Genomic DNA, 15,510 nt, shown 5'->3' on the forward strand with positions numbered 1-15,510 from the left:
GATCACCATGTGCAATGCCAAGCATCAGCTGGAGTGGTGTAAAGCCATTGGACATTGGAGCAGTGGAAACATGGTCTCTGGAGTGATGGATCACGCTTCACCATCTGGAAATCAGACGGACAAATCTGGTTTTGCCAGAACACTAGCTGCCCCAATGCATAGTGGCAACTGTAAAGTTTGGTGGAGGAATAATGATCTGGGGCTGTTTTTGATGGTTCAGGCTAGTCCCCTTAGTTCCAGTGAAGGGAAATCTGAACGCTACAGCATACAATGACATTCTAGACGATTCTGTGCTTCCAACTTTGTAGCAACAGTTTGGGGAAGGCCCTTTCCTGTTTCAGCATGACAATGCCCCCATGCACAAAGCGAGGTCCATACAGGAAATGGTTTGTCGAGATCTGTGTGGAAGAACGTGACTGGCCTGCACAGAGCCCGACCTCAACCCCATCAAATACCTTTGGGATGAATTGGAACACCAAATAGGAGCCAGGCCTAATCGCCAAACATCACTAATGCTCTTTGCTGAATGGAAGCAAGTCCCTGCAGCAATGTTCCAACATCTAGTGGAAGGCCTTCCCAGAAGACTGGAGGCTGTTGTAGCAGCAAAAGTGGGATCAGCTCCATATCAATGCCCACGATTTTGGAATGAGATGTTCGACGAAAAGGTGTCCACATACTTTTGGTCATGTAGTGTACCTTTGGCAGTTCATATAAACTGACCAGGTAGCAAACTAACACTTCCGTTAGCGATAGGTTACTAACCTTAATGTAGCCTAGTAGGCAACTGAGCGACATGACATTCCAAACCACAAGACGCATGATGAAATGTGTAAAAATCGAACTCTTGAACATGTTGCAATTTGTGTCAAGGCCCAATACGGCAGACTTTTCTTACCTCGGGGTAGTATGAGACCGTTTTCTGGTACCCGTTGTGAGTCTTCTCCCGTGAGTGGCGATGCGCATTGATCGATTGCTTTGGGCGTGTTGAAGTCCTCGTTTTGTCTAGGCTATTTCATCTCCGCCTCCAATACGGGACCTGACTATATATATATGCGTGTAGACTGAATATACAATACAGCTGTGACCCGTCCCCTATTTGGAGCGCAACAGAATAATCTTCGCAGCTTGCTTCTTTGCTCTCTGACGGAGGAAAACCCTGTGCGGCTACCAACATGGAACACGGAAACCCCACCCGTCCGTAGTGACGTCACATTTGGAAACTCAAAATGCATTTACTGGGTCTTCACGAAGGGAAACTAATGTCATTGTTTGTGGAATGAAATCACTTGGAACATTTTGTGTAGAGGTCCCAGAAAGAAGTAAAATCCTAAAGATAGTGCTTACCACAGTCGATGACGAATTTCATCCAACTTTACCTTTATTCAACTAGGCAAGTCAGTTAAGATCAAATTCCTCTTTTCATTGCAACAGTGGGTAAACTGCCTTGTTCAGGGGCCTCGGAGAATCGATCTTGCAAACCTTTCGGTTACAAGTCCAACGCTCTAACCACTAGGCTACCTGCCACCCCCAAACATGGCAGTTGATTGAGTGCTGGAGCCATGTACTTGGATTCATGGTCTCAAAGTACATCTCTCAGTGTCTATAATAATTTTGAGATTTTCCTGACCAGGTGATTACACATTTGACAAGTATGAACATTACCCACTATACAGGCGAACGCATTATGTTCCATAAAGACAGACGCCCACCCAGTATGCAAAGTAAACCATGACTATCTTCACATTGAGATAATGGCAGTTGTGTTACATTAGTATCAAGTAACATTATAATGGTAGTAATTAGCACAAAGGGAGGCTACAAAATGATGTCATGATTGTAGAACAGTGTCTTCATTTTATTAGAGGGGTAACAATCAAAGTCAATTCCAAGATGGCTCCACTTATTCCTTGTAGAATACAGTACATTAAGCTCCCTCATCCTCCAGCAACATTCCAAAATGAAGTGCTATAGTACAACATTTCCTCCGTCTCCATTGCCAGGATTGGAGAAGCAGGGATTCAAACAGCTGGGGGGAAAAAAAAGAGTCTCAGGTGATTAAAGACATGCACACAAACATTTTAACAAAATACTGAGTTTTGGGTCATTCAAAGATGCATGAGGCAGAACTATAGCTACAGTCACAAGTTGCTCCCTTGGACATCTACAGGTCCTTGTGCAACTTAACAATCCAGTCCATCTATAGTGCAATTAGGCTTCCAACATCCATTTAAAACTTAGTGTATTACCATTTAACAATCAAACACATCAGCCAAACTACAATGGTGACTTAGCAGTACATTAACAATCATTTTGCCCTTAGAAAACTTGACTACGTGAACTAAAGCAGCATTCAATGCAGTGGCGTCATTGTTTTGATACTTTTAACATTATCTAGTCAAAGCTAGAAAAATTCAAACAGCAAGCCTACTGGCCAATATAGCGTCACATAATACAACCGCCATCGTTTTCCGACGACCCTGAGAACATCATGCAGTCACAGTCAGAGGAGAGAAGTCAGTCTACAGAGAAGGGACAAATCTAGACAGGAAAAAGGAAAAGGGCAAAGGAGTCTCCTTTAACAAAGTGTTATTGGTTAACGGGAACTAAATGTACATTGTATGACAGGTACTTTGACTATGCTCTAGAAAAGTAGCATGCTTTCACTAACCAAAGCACACAAGCTGTCAAAGTATTAGTCAATAGATTCATAATGAATTCCTGAGTAGACTTCTGACATTGCACGACATTAGCTATCCCTGCCATCTATCCTGGACTCATTACATTCAGGTGAAATGTAAGTCATTCTTAATCACATCCCTATTCCCTACTGCTTCCTTAATTTAATCCAAGTACAGGGACCATCAATGAAGCTACATTATATAGACGTGTTATATAGCAAAGTTATCGTTAGTAATTGTGCATTTATTCCTTGTGTTATTATTTCCTCTTTTCCCTCTGCATTATTGGGAAGGGCCCGTAAGTAAGCATTTCACTGTTAGTCTACACTGGTTTACAAAGAACATGTATTTGGATTACCACTGATATGTATACCTGGCCCAAGGGGAAATTACACTCATTTTATACACTCCATTATAACCAGCTAGTCCAGTCTCCGTAGTTTCCAGGAGAAGTCTAGTCCCAGTAGTGAAGCGTGTTCAAGTACAAGGGAGACACCCCACCACAGAATGAAGAAAGTGGAGAGCAGAGAGACGAAGGGGAGGAGAACAGAGCACAGACTAGTCCCGAGTGTGAAAGAAACACTAAAAAAGGAAAGTTGGAAAGCTAGATGATAGGAGCGTGAAGGAGAGACCGAAAAGGAAGTGGGAGCTTAGATGAAGAGCACCAGGTCTTTACAGGTGGCAGCTGTGGCCGAGGAGAAGGCGGCGAGGATGGAGGAGAAGACTACGTCGGGGGACTGGCCAGCGTCGACTGCCTTGTGCAGGCCGCGGGCACTGTAGTATTTGACCAGGGGCACAGTCTGCCCGTGGTAGGCCTCCAGCCGTGAGCGCAGCGTGGGCGCATTGTCGTCGCTGCGGCGCATCAGCGGCTCCCCTGTCACCTGACGGGGACAGAGAGAGGAAACATTTCATGGGTGAAAAGGGCAATTTTGGTTTCTTTCTCTGGTCAAGTCTTTTTCCCCACCCCTTTGAGTTCAGATCTGAAAGACTTGGCTCAATGTCAGAAATATGGTGATGGCGCCCCCTAGACCTCAAGTTGGGAAAATGCATCTGCCATATTAAATTCTCTCCTATCCAGTCTCATCAGAGCTATGATGAACACAGAAGGGCTTGTGAAGGTTTGGAGCTGTGTCAAATAGTTTTCCCCAGCCAGTAGCACTGAGCTACATCTCTGGGTACACCACACACACATTACAACCACTCGTGTATGTTGAAAGCCATCTGTGCTGAGCATCTGAAACGGTCCCATGTGTCTCAGTTGGTAGAGCATTGCAACGATAGGGTTGTGGGTTCAATTCCCACGTGGGACCAGTACAGAGAAGGGGGGGGAGGGGGGTTGGGGTATGAGATGTAGGCACTGGATAAACACATCTCTAAATGACTCAAATGAAACAAGAGCTCAGAGCCATTAGCACAGAAGCTCCTAGCTAAGGGGTTTCACAACACTTGTGAAAGACTGCGTGCAAATGAGCCACTGCTTTCCTCAGATTACAAACATAGACACTTGTTAAGTGCATGTTTGACCAAACTTGAACACACGCTTTTGAAGTGCAAGTTGACCAAGAAACGCATTTGAACACCAGTTAGCAGATTGGGATCTACAATAGAAGTAGGATTTCCAGACTCAGGGAGGGGGACGTCTGTTGACAAGATACTTACGTCGTCCTTCATTGGCTCTTTGGGTGGGTTGAACTCCTCGTGGTAGGAGCGACCACTAGGCTGGTGAATTAGTCTGAGGGGGGAGAGGAGAAGGTTAGTCCTCCACTCACACTGCCCTTGGCCCACTTCAAAGACTTACACTATATCCCACCATGGCAAAACAAAGAACCCCTTTTTGACATGCTGATGTGACCATTTGAATGGACTACAGGTACATAATTTCCCCTCTATGAAGCTGTGTCCTCAACACAGAGCATTGTTTGTCGTGGATGTGGTATTGCTCTGCAACATTATTTGTCCAACAAATGGTCAATAATAACTAGCTCAGACCACAGGGCACCGCAGAATATTTGGTCCTACCTGCCACAGATCCTGCGCACCAGTAGGGAGTCGTTGACAGAGAACTCGATCACTGAGTCCAGCTTCTCTGTGCGCTTCTCCAGCAAGTCATCCAGCTAGAAGACAGAGGGAGTCATAAAACATAGGAGCAGGGAGGAAACAGGTGCATATGCTCAATGCTATAGTGGAGGGTAAACGTAGTTCACGCACCACATTCATTTTGCGTGATGTTTACCACTGCTTATGCTTGATTAACGTCAAGACAAACTTTTGCTCTGGGAGATTGACAGCAAAATGGAGTAAGGCACCAACCAATCCTCACCATCTCTGCTTGTTTCACTGTGCGGGGGAATCCATCCAATAGGAACCCCTTCTTACAGGGAGGCGTGTCCAGGTTCTTTTCTATGAGTTCTACCACCATCTCATCACTCACCTGAGTCAATTGACAGGAGTAAATTCACAGAGTGATGAGCAGTGAAAATAAATGCATAAGAGCACATAATTAGGACAGACGCCCAAGTCAACAAGTCTGATTACCACTAAGTTCCAGCACCAGTGACACAAAAGATTCATTCCTATAAAAAAAAATGAACACAGAAGCATGTTCAGAACTAACATGAAAACACATCTTACCAGTTTCCCAGCATCCATGGTCTCCTTGAGCCTCTTGCCGAGCACAGAGCCAGATGCCACCATGGCCCTTAGCATGTCCCCCGTGGCCAGATGACACACACAGTACTGCTCTGCCAACCGAGGAGCCTTGGAGGAGAGGGGGAGAGCGTGGGCATTGGCATCAAGCCACATGTTATAAGGGCAAAAGGTGTAGCATTTATGTAGTCACTTGCAAAATCGCAACTCTGAGGAGAAGAGTATGGCCAAACATAGGTGCTTCCCAACCTGGCAAACTACTACAACAGGTGGGAGCCCGTCAAAGCATTAAAGTCGTGTTGAATCGTAAAATGGCTGGCTGTTATATTTTGGGCACAGTCCTTCAGCTACAGAACATAACCTCCACACATGACATGAGACTAATGTCTGAATGCGTGTGGGGAAGGCATGGGACACTTTTGGAAATGCAAAAATAAGTGTTGAATAACTAACTTCATAGCACATGCATAACTGTGGTTAAGGACATAATCATGTTGCCATTTTGTTTTTACATTTCAATGTGATTCAGGTTGTGCCACAGCAGGGAAAAAAGAATAAACCCCAGGAGACTGACTAAATAGTTGGGATCTTCAAAGCTAGACCAAAAGTATGTGTCTGAAAGGCCCCTACAGTACTTGTACCAGCCTGTGCAAAAAATATATTTTAAATAACATTTATTCCATACACACTGTAGTGTGTGTATATTTACAAGGCTATGCAGCCACTATAGCCATGAGACAGATATTGATACAGAACTTAAAGGAAATACAGAAGTCCCCAACTCTGGTCATGGGAACCTGCAGGGTGTACCAGCTTTTGTTCCAGATCAGCCTAAACACACCTGACATAATTACCTCTAACAACACCCTGGACAAGCTGTTGCTCTCCTGTACCACATACCCCCAGAAATTAAACTAAATTGAGCTTTTTGACAGGGAAGTCAAGCGGTAACACGTCTTCATTGAACCTGGTTAGATCAAGTGAAAGCAGTTGGCGCTGGCCAGCTGGAGAGTATGATTAGCATACAGTCCCTAATGTGACGTTGAAAGGGCCCTCTTATCTTTAGGACTCTTCACACAAACGGTTGGCATGCGATTCCAGAGACGAGTACCACATTGTGAGCTTGCAACACCTTGGCAAACAGTCAAATTTGCCAGCACCAGATAGTGGGAACCAAGAGGGAATTAGTTTCATTCCAATGGACAGACGCTCATAACTGGTTAGCGAGCTAGCTACAACGTTTAGGATACTTCCTTATTCGTCTGATCTAGCTACCCAATTCATTACACGCGACTTAGTCAAGCTAGCAGAGATAGCCATCTATGCAAGTAAATTCAGAATGAACTTCAGGACAGGGTGTATGAAGTTAGTTGGTTGGCAGTGTCGGCCAAGCGGTATCCCATTCCTACACTTCCTTAGCAAGTTAGCATAACTCACTCACCTGTGTTCCTTTCCCAGCACCAGGGGGTCCAAGCAGGATTGCCCGAATTCCTTTTTTTACGTCGGACACAGCTTCATTCCGTTGCGTGCTGGGGGCCATGTTCACTTCAGTCGTCCTTGTACCACTTTTATTATCTGCCAACTCGCCCAAGAAAGGAAGTGTCCCCGCCCTCTTCCTGGATGACCCTCTCTTTATCAGAAAATACTTCCACCTCATTGGCCAATAGATGGCTCAGTCAAGCGTCCTACACACCGATTTGCTGAAATAGTAAGTTTCTTGATATAACATCCGGGTTTTGCATATGCAATTATGAATCTTCTTTGGTCAGGGACCATCAAAATGAAAATGAACATTGTTATTAGTTACATAATCCTCTATCATTATGATTATTATTATTTGTGAATTGTTATTATACTCATAATTATGAATGAATAATTATTATTATTATTATTATTTAATCTGTCGGGAAGTATTACAAGTACTGCATGATGTGTCCAGAGATGGCAGAAGAGGCTCAGAGACTGTTCTTAACCACTGCCAATATGTAGTTGCTTTTTGTGCGATTTTCAGCTGCAATGGTTTCACATAGGTGGGTGCTACATGTTCGGCAATGAAGGACTAGTACCCACTGTAATATTCATGTGTAAACATACTGAATTGTAATTGGATGCATTTCAATTTAAATTAGTTGTTTGTTTTGCTTTTTATGTGCCTTGAGATTATTTTCTGTAATGAAAAGCGCTATACAAGTTAAATAAATAATAATAATTATTAACATTGTTATTTGTGTCTAAATATAGGCGTTTGCTCACTCTATAATGAAATGAATGAGTAGTCAAATGGTAGGAAACTATTAGCTGTGGAAATTATTCAATCGTGTTCAATGCCCATCTGGCTACTGCAGTTTAAAAGTCTAAACGGGATCATTGGGACGTCCCAACTCTGATGTCACCCCATCAAAAATTCAAATTAAATGGTTATGTTAAGGCTTAGGGTTAAGTAGGGGTTATGGTTATGGTTAGGGTAGGGGTTAAGGTTAGAGTTTAGGGTAGGGATGTCCCAAGGATCCCTGATAGCACAAACACTGTTTATGCACACTACACTGGGAGATCAGTCATTACATTATCAAATTCATATCCAATTAAGACAGGGCTGATTAGATGGTAAAGATGGAATGACGGATTAGATGGAAAGACAGAGTTGTCATAATGTCCACACAGTGTCCACAGTGTATCTTCATCATGTCATCGAGGTACCAGTCCAGGACATTTGACTTGAGGAAATGTTCGCACCAAACTTGATATTCTTATTTTGTCTCTAATGAGCAAGCATTAATGTAGATACTTTTAACGCTGTAATAAAATATAAATGGCACATCTGTCTTTGTAGGCAAACCCCTAATTAAAGGTTGCTCCAAAAATAATTTTCCAACTAACAAGAAAACCAACAGACTTCTAATAAAACCACAATAGTTATCTAAACTAAGAGCTTTTAGAAGCAAACAAGAGAAACATACTATTAATCAAACTAATAAGATTCCAATGTCTCATGTAGTTCAGCTACATGTCAATGAGAGATTGAACGGTGGGAATGTAATGGATGACCAATGATAGGAGTAAGGACTACTATTTATGAATTAATAGTGATTGCTAACATATTAGTTTGTTGGTTGAGAATGAATGCCTGAAACAGAGAAAGAGAAGTGTCATTGTGAAACTTTTTTGCTGCTGTTTTTAACATCTTCATTCCCTCAGTTCCCATCAACACAGAAGAAATGTCTATTTTGGATTGATGTAAATACGTGCCTGGTAGCAGTGTTGAGGATCAGTAACCATCTCGACCCACTGAAAGACAGACAATTGCAATAGCTAATTATGTCTGAAGGAATAGTCTACGCTGATGTAAAGTTCAAAAAGCAACAAAGGACTGAAGGAGAAAATTGTGGTATGTTCTAAACTAAAATCTGTCACCAAAAAATGTTTGTTTATAGACATGCTTGTATGCTCAGGATGTGAAGAATGTTCAACAAAAAGCTTCTACCTGCATAAATATCTATCTAATGTCAAAGAGGCAATCTGCGATTGGTAAATCCATTTTAAGACTTTTATATTAATGATATATAGACATTTGTTCTTGAATCTTGATTACTTATAAATGCCTCATGAGCTTAGTTCAACTGTATTATCCCATCAGAACCCCAAATGTAAGCTTGTTGTACTACATTGTTTGTACACAATGTAATTGTAAACAAACACTGTATATCTTCAAAACATGGTTAAAGCTATCATTTTTATCTCATGGTCATCCAGCCCCACCTCTCAGAGACGAGTACCACATTCTCAATTTCCAGATTATTCTGGAATTATTTTAATACCGTATTGACTTTATTTGACAACGCATATTGTTAACTTATTTCAAAACATGTTCGCTAAGACAAAAATGACTTCCTACTGGGCACAGATGACAGTTCAACGTCTAGTTTTGACTTACATTTGGTTTAGTTGTCAACAAACCTCATGCTTTATCGGTGATCTGTGCCAATTCTTTTACATTATCAAACTGAGTGACAAAAATGCTTGTTCTTGAACAGCCAATGTGATGAGAGGAGTTTTGTCTTATTCTCACACTTTCATGGTTACATTTCAGCAACAGCATCCACAGTGAATGATACCACACACTCTGAAATTTCCAGAACAAGACGCAACCAGCCATCTATCGACCCTAATGGTAAGTGTGTGTGGGTGTGTGGGTGAGTGCCTGCGTGTGTTATTACGTGTGTGTGCGTGAGTGTGGTGAATGTGTGCATGGTTGTGTGGGTCAGATGAAGTCCGTGCAAATTTCAAGCAAGGCAAAACAATGAGAACATTTTCTTTCAGGAAACCACATATGTGTGAGAAAAAGAGTTGACAGCATGCAGAACAGAATCTAATTTAGATTTTTCATCATACTTGTCTCCATAGCCTCAAAAACCATGTTCCTTGTTCCACGAATCATACATTTTCTTCATGTTTTGATGATTTCATGTCTAACATACAATAAAACTAAGTAGAAAGTTGATGGGAGTCTGATTCATATTCTCTCTCTGTCCCCTCAGCTGGTGACCCTGATTCTCAGGAGGGGTCAAAGGTCAAACCAAGTGGATATGACCCTGTCAGAGTTGTTCTGGTGACTCTCTGTGTTCTTCTGATGGGTGCTGTCATTGGACTTGGGGTTCTCTGTAAGTACTATAGAGTAGACCCATAGTGGAGTCCAGAGTAGGAGCAGGAGTCCCCAAACTGGCTGTTCACATATGAGGCGGGATAGGATAGCTACAGGAAAGTTGGGTCAAACTCATTACTGTACATTTCAAATGTGTCTTTTTCACACTGATACAACTAGCCCACAAACCCAGTGCAACGCTCTTCAAAATCTCAAACATTTGATTGAAAATAATCTTACAGCAGGTGAATTTTGGATCATATGACTCATGCTAAGATGAATACTAAACAGTACATTTCCATTGACATTTTCATCCCTATAAAAAGTGTATAGCGTAATGGGCTTTACCCTCTCAGTTATGAGGAAATGATTGATGTCACGATGCAAAAATGTAACATCTGTTTTAACCAGAAGAGAGAAGGGGAAGTCTGAGTACAAAATGTAACTCGGTTTTTTCTTTTTTCTCAACAGTTTTGAAACATAATCAAGAATTGATTGTGCAGAGAACTTGCTGTAAGATCACAGGTACTATGCTAGAATGTCCAAATAAATAGTGGCACAAGATTCAGTCATTCCAAAAAAGTGCTTTGTTACATAGGCCTATGTTTTATATCATAGAATGAACTCCATTAAGGAATTGGAATTACTATAAGAAATTCCATGGTAAAAAAGAAAAGAAAATGGAAGTCACTTCAAACCTAATTTTATTGACTCGGTTTCAGTCTATTTCTGCTTTTTTCTTATCCCACTTAGGCTGAGGCTAAGTGTATGCATAGTAAATCAATGTGTTTTCATGTCAGTATGGATCTTATACAATCAGTAAGATAAAAAAAAATAAAAAAATAATGATTCATATAGTATGTTACAAATACTTGATTTTGATAAGGGACTATTGACAAAGACGTATATATCACCAGGTTATTTCTGTTCCCTCCCTCCACAGAGGATGAGCGTCCAATATGTGCTCAGGATTGGATGTGTCACAGGAAACACTGCTATTATTTTTCCAATGATAGTCTGACCTGGGTTGAGAGTCAGGATAAATGTGTCTCCATGGGAGGACAGCTGGTCATCATAGACAGCCTTTATGAGCAGGTAGTTATCATGACTATTGAATGGGAATTAAATTATACATTGCGTCTGTCCTTCCATATTATCTTTCATTCATTAAGGCTGTGGTCGGGCAATAGATTTTGCATCCACAAATTACAGATTGAGCCAATGGGTTTATAAGATTTGAAAGTGCTTTACATTTTATTATGAGATCTCAGTACCATGTCAGTCTAATGAAGAAAAAAAAACATATATAAAGCACATGCAATTAAACATGCAATCTACAAAAATTAGAGTACACCATGTTTGACTGTATTTAAAAAGATAATTCAACCAATTACATAATTTTGTATTTTTTGCCTTATAAGGCTAAAACTGAAATTAGTCTATGGACAAGGAGAGACTGCAAAGCACGCTTTTGTTTTGTATACCTCGCTTTTAGTGGTTACAGCGTTGGGCCAGTAACCGAAAGGTTGCTGGATCGAATCCCTGAGCTGACAAGGTAAACATCTGTCATTCTGCCCCTGAGCAAGGCAGTTAACCCACTGTTAGCCGGGCGGCGACGACGTGGATGTCGATTATGGCAGCCAACCGCAGCTCTCTGATTCAGAGGGGTTGGGTTAAATGCGGAAGACACATTTCAGTTGAATGCATTCAGGTGTACAACTGACTAGTTATCCCCCTTTCCATGTTGTCACCAACCGCTAATTTTAGCATTTCATAACCAAAACCAATAAAATTAAAACACTTTTTAGACATTGAGCTTTAGGTTCCACAAAAGCGTGGATTACTGTTCTTGGATGTACTCGACTAGTCCATAGACTGCTATCTATCAGTGTAAGGCAACATTTGGGTGAACTATCCATTTAACCCATTGTAGCACTCTATATAATTTGTCAATCAATGTTCCTGGTGAAGACAATCTTAGATAAGAAAGTTGGTGCTATAATGAGTGTTGGTGAAGACAAGTTCTGGATCGGACTGACAGACCAAAAAGAAGAGGGAAAGTGGTTATGGGTGGACGACACACCTCTAGATTCAAATAACAGGTCAGAAGTTATTTTGAATAGTAATACATTTACAAAAGCATGATCATTCAGTATTGCTTCTACAGCATTAGAGTATTGTGATGTGTTCTCATAATTGACAAAACACAAAAATACAGGTGAAATGATGATTCCCAATCAATGCAGTTAATATGAGGACATGGATGGCTGAATTAATTATAATGTAATTCCTCTGTAGCTTCTGGTTATCTTCCCAAAATGGCGAGAAAGAGCCTGACAACTGGCAAGGAGACGAGGAAAGAAAAAATCCAGACGGTGAAGACTGTGCTAGAATGGGAGAAAAAGGTGGTACTCGTGATGGCAGGAGTTGGTTTGATGTCAACTGTGGTTGGTCTCACAGAAGAATATGTGAGATAATGTTATTCTGAAATTTCATTTTTGTCCTCCCCAGTTTTATCATTGGAATGTGATACAAAACAGGCTTTAGGACCGTGGACGTGTCCGAACAGTCGGGTAGTCTGTTTGAAGTGTTTATCCGACCGGATAAAATAAAATAAAAAAATACATTATGTCCCTCCCACTTCTAAAACCAAAGTTGCGCCCCTGTGATACAGTATCTGTGTGAAACTTTTAAAAAAGTATTGAATTTTGCTATGAACATAAAAGTATCTTTACGGTTTTTTTTGCTGACATTTATAATAAGAAGTGAGGATAAACTGTATTGGTAAATGTATTACAGTAGCTTACTGCTGATGTTTACAGACTGCTTGTTATCAACAATATGTTTATGCTTTATGCGTTTTATGCTATAATGTAAAACAAGCCAAATCTACAACTGAGCCTAACAAAAAACATGTCAGATATTTTCAGTTCAGCATTTTCTTTATTAAAGAACAACTCCACTCCAAAACTATCTTTTGGTATTTATTTCATTAGTCCATTGATGATAGTAGTTAGGTTTCCGTCCAATTGGTGACAGATGTTCATGCGAATATAAAAAAATTGGCTTAAAAATTGTATGCGCATTTTCCCACCAGAGATGTTTCCATCAAATTAACATGTTGTGGATAAAACGCTGTGTGTGGGTGATAACCTAGTGAACATAAAATAACTGTTGTGGTTAAATTCCCATTCCCAAATATAAAATACAAGTTAAATGGAGTTCCGTAGTATTTTCACCTCTACTGATGGTTTTGTGAAGAAACAAAATGTGTTTTAGCGAATGTGCCCACTCTAGTATTGGCGTGTGCACTATATAGCCAATTATTATGGACAAAAGAGTGAGATATATTTTATTTGTCAAATGACAGCCAAGCATTGATCATCATACCACCAAAATAAGACCCTCGATATTTTTTCTGTAGGAGCATCAAGCGTATCACCTTGAACTTTCCCCACCCTGTGAAGTTCATTATAATTTATTTAGCTAAGACTTCATTTTAAGGGGTCCGTATTACAGTATAATAAATGTGTAATTACACTAACAAATATTGTAGTTCATTTGTAATAAATCACAGTTGCACTGTAGTAACAACATGTAATTGATGGTAATTGCAGTCTGTAATTACAGAGGATTTACAACAAATACTTGTTACCATGTTTGTTACTAAACTCACCAATTTAGTGTTTAGTTTCTTCTCAGCTACATCCAATTTAGTATAAACTGTCAAAAGGTTGTAATCTCTTGGACAGATGAGCTGGGTGTCCGAGATTACTACGGTTGGAAGCTCAACAAGCTCTAATTACCTACCCGTGAATGGCACACTTCAACATCTCCACTCAATGTTGTTGGTAGTGCTTGCTCCCCAAAAAGTGTAACATCTTTATTTGTACTATTTTCGACATTCTACATTTCGGAAAAAGGTCGACCGAAGAGGATGGCTGACGTTTTACGGACTCCTAACCAACTGTGCTATTTTGATAGTTTTTTTTGCGTCGTTTGTAAAAAAAAAAAAAAAATGTAACTTATTTTGTACATAATGTTGCTGCTACCGTCACTTATGACCGAAAATAACTTCTGGACATCAGAACAGCGTTTACTCACCTTGAACTGGAAGAAGCTTTTTTCCTTTAACGAGTCCGACGAGAAGGATTCACTGCTTTCCCGGGAGAAGGACCATGCATCCGCAGAACAGAGAAGCTACGTCAGGTAAGACGAGAGGTGGGTGTGTGTGTCTATTTGTCAATAACATCTGGTGCCCGATGTCTAATATTAAAGAAGTCTTGAGGTATTGCTCGCCTGAGGCAGAGTACCTTATGATAAGCTGTAGACAACACCATCTACCAAGAGAGTTCTCATCTAAACTCAGGACCCTGTCTTTCAACGATAATTGGTAAAAATCCAAATAACTTCACAGATCTTCATTGTAAAGGGTTTAAACACTGTTTCCCATGCGTGTTCAATGAACCATAAACAATTAATGAACATGCACCTGTGGAACGATAGTTAAGACACTAACAGCTTACAGACAGTAGGCAATTATGGTCACAGTTATGAAAACTTAGGACACTAAAGAGGCCTTTCTACTGACTCTGAAAAACACCAAAAGAAAAATGCCCAGGGTCCCTGCTCATCTGCCTGAATGTGCTTTAGGCATGCTGCAAGGAGGCATGAGGACTGCAGATGTGGCCAGGGCAATAAATTGCAATGTCCATACTGTGAGACGCCTAAGACAGCACTACAGGGAGACAGGAAGTACAGCTGATTTTCCTCGCAGTGGCAGACCATGTGCAACAACACATGCACAGGTGCCCGAGTTACACCAGGAATGCACAATCCCTCCATCAGTGCTCAGACTGTCCGCAATAGGCTGAGAGAGGCTGGACTGTGGGCTTGCAGGCCTGTGGAAAGGCAGGTCCTCACCAGACATCACAGGCAACAACGTCGCCTATGGGCACAAATCCACCGTCGCTGGACCAGACAGGACTGGCAAAAAGTGCTCTTCACTGACGAGTCACGGTCTTGTCTCACCAGGGGTGATGGTCGGATTCGCGTTTATCGTCGAAGGAATGAGTGTTACACTGAGTCCTGTACTCTGGAGCGGGATCGATTTGGAAGTGGAGGGTCCGTCATGGTCTGGGGCGGTGTGTCACAGCATCATCGGACTGAGCTTGTTGTCATTGCAGGCAATCTCAACGCTGTGCGTTACAGGGAAGACATTCTCCTCCCTCATGTGGTACCCTTCCTGCAAGCTCATCCTGACATGACCCTCCAGCATGACAATGCCACTAGCCATACTGCTCGGTCTGTGTGTGATTTCCTGCAAGACAGGAATGTCAGTATTCTGCTATTGCCAGCGAAGAGCCCAAATCTCAATCCCATTGAGCACATCTGGGACCTGTTGGATCAGAGGATGAGGGTGAGCCATTCCCCCCAGAAATGTCCGGGAACTTGCGGGTGCCTTGGTGGAAGAGTGGGGTAACATCTCACAGCAAGAACTGGCAAATCTGGTGCAGTCCATGAGGAGGATATGCACTGCAGTACTTA

General features: G+C 41.4%; 3 protein-coding genes across 7 annotated transcripts in view; 1 reads left to right on the forward strand and 2 right to left on the reverse strand.

The window, feature by feature from the left end:
- LOC112264853 (E3 ubiquitin-protein ligase RNF19B) overlaps positions 1-1,176 on the reverse strand; it is a 30,933-nt gene extending 29,757 nt beyond the window's left edge. The window contains exon 1 of the mRNA XM_024441726.2: positions 896-1,176. The gene's annotated coding sequence lies outside the window, so the exon portion shown is untranslated. The remainder of the gene's footprint in view (positions 1-895) is intronic.
- A 652-nt stretch (positions 1,177-1,828) lies between these two features.
- LOC112264854 (adenylate kinase 2, mitochondrial) lies at positions 1,829-6,934 on the reverse strand. 2 transcript variants are annotated; one of them, XM_024441729.2, is made up of 7 exons: positions 6,766-6,933; positions 5,310-5,435; positions 4,999-5,109; positions 4,698-4,792; positions 4,338-4,410; positions 3,355-3,559; positions 1,829-2,026 (listed from the first exon to the last, which is right to left on the reverse strand). In XM_024441729.2, exons 1-7 carry the CDS (start codon positions 6,862-6,864, stop codon positions 2,019-2,021), a joined length of 717 nt encoding a protein of 238 aa, XP_024297497.1. In that variant the 5' UTR covers positions 6,865-6,933; the 3' UTR covers positions 1,829-2,018. The 2 variants fall into 2 exon arrangements, with proteins under 2 accessions (XP_024297497.1, XP_024297496.1); XM_024441728.2 differs by lacking the exon at positions 1,829-2,026 and having other exon boundaries at positions 2,952-3,559; positions 6,766-6,934.
- A 20-nt stretch (positions 6,935-6,954) lies between these two features.
- LOC112264855 (C-type lectin domain family 4 member D) overlaps positions 6,955-15,510 on the forward strand; it is a 29,373-nt gene continuing 20,817 nt past the window's right edge. Inside the window, exons 1-8 of one of the 4 annotated variants that reach the window (XM_024441730.2) lie at positions 6,955-7,032; positions 8,520-8,709; positions 9,412-9,492; positions 9,860-9,982; positions 10,435-10,488; positions 10,907-11,058; positions 11,935-12,065; positions 12,262-12,927. In XM_024441730.2, coding sequence (XP_024297498.1) covers positions 8,640-8,709; positions 9,412-9,492; positions 9,860-9,982; positions 10,435-10,488; positions 10,907-11,058; positions 11,935-12,065; positions 12,262-12,451 — 801 coding nt within the window. In that variant the 5' untranslated portion in view covers positions 6,955-7,032; positions 8,520-8,639 and the 3' untranslated portion in view covers positions 12,452-12,927. Of the gene's footprint in view, positions 7,033-8,519; positions 8,710-9,411; positions 9,493-9,859; positions 9,983-10,434; positions 10,489-10,906; positions 11,059-11,934; positions 12,066-12,261; positions 12,928-15,510 lie in introns of those variants that run through there. The other 3 variants (XM_024441731.2, XM_042295689.1, XM_042295688.1) reach the window with 3 other exon arrangements.

The sequence above is a fragment of the Oncorhynchus tshawytscha genome, linkage group LG13 (genome assembly GCF_018296145.1).
Source record: "Oncorhynchus tshawytscha isolate Ot180627B linkage group LG13, Otsh_v2.0, whole genome shotgun sequence".
In the NCBI taxonomy this organism is placed as follows: Eukaryota; Metazoa; Chordata; class Actinopteri; order Salmoniformes; family Salmonidae; genus Oncorhynchus; species Oncorhynchus tshawytscha.

Bases quoted from the DNA above. Each gene is read 5' to 3' on its own strand.
- LOC112264854 (XM_024441728.2), bottom strand. From the start codon at position 6,864: ATGGCCCCCAGCACGCAACGGAATGAAGCTGTGTCCGACGTAAAAAAA. The intron at 4,411-4,697 runs GTAGGACCAAAT...CTCCCCCCTCAG, and splicing joins GTGCGCAGGATCTGTGGCAG to ACTAATTCACCAGCCTAGTG. The intron at 3,560-4,337 runs GTAAGTATCTTG...TGTCCCCGTCAG, and splicing joins AAGAGCCAATGAAGGACGAC to GTGACAGGGGAGCCGCTGAT.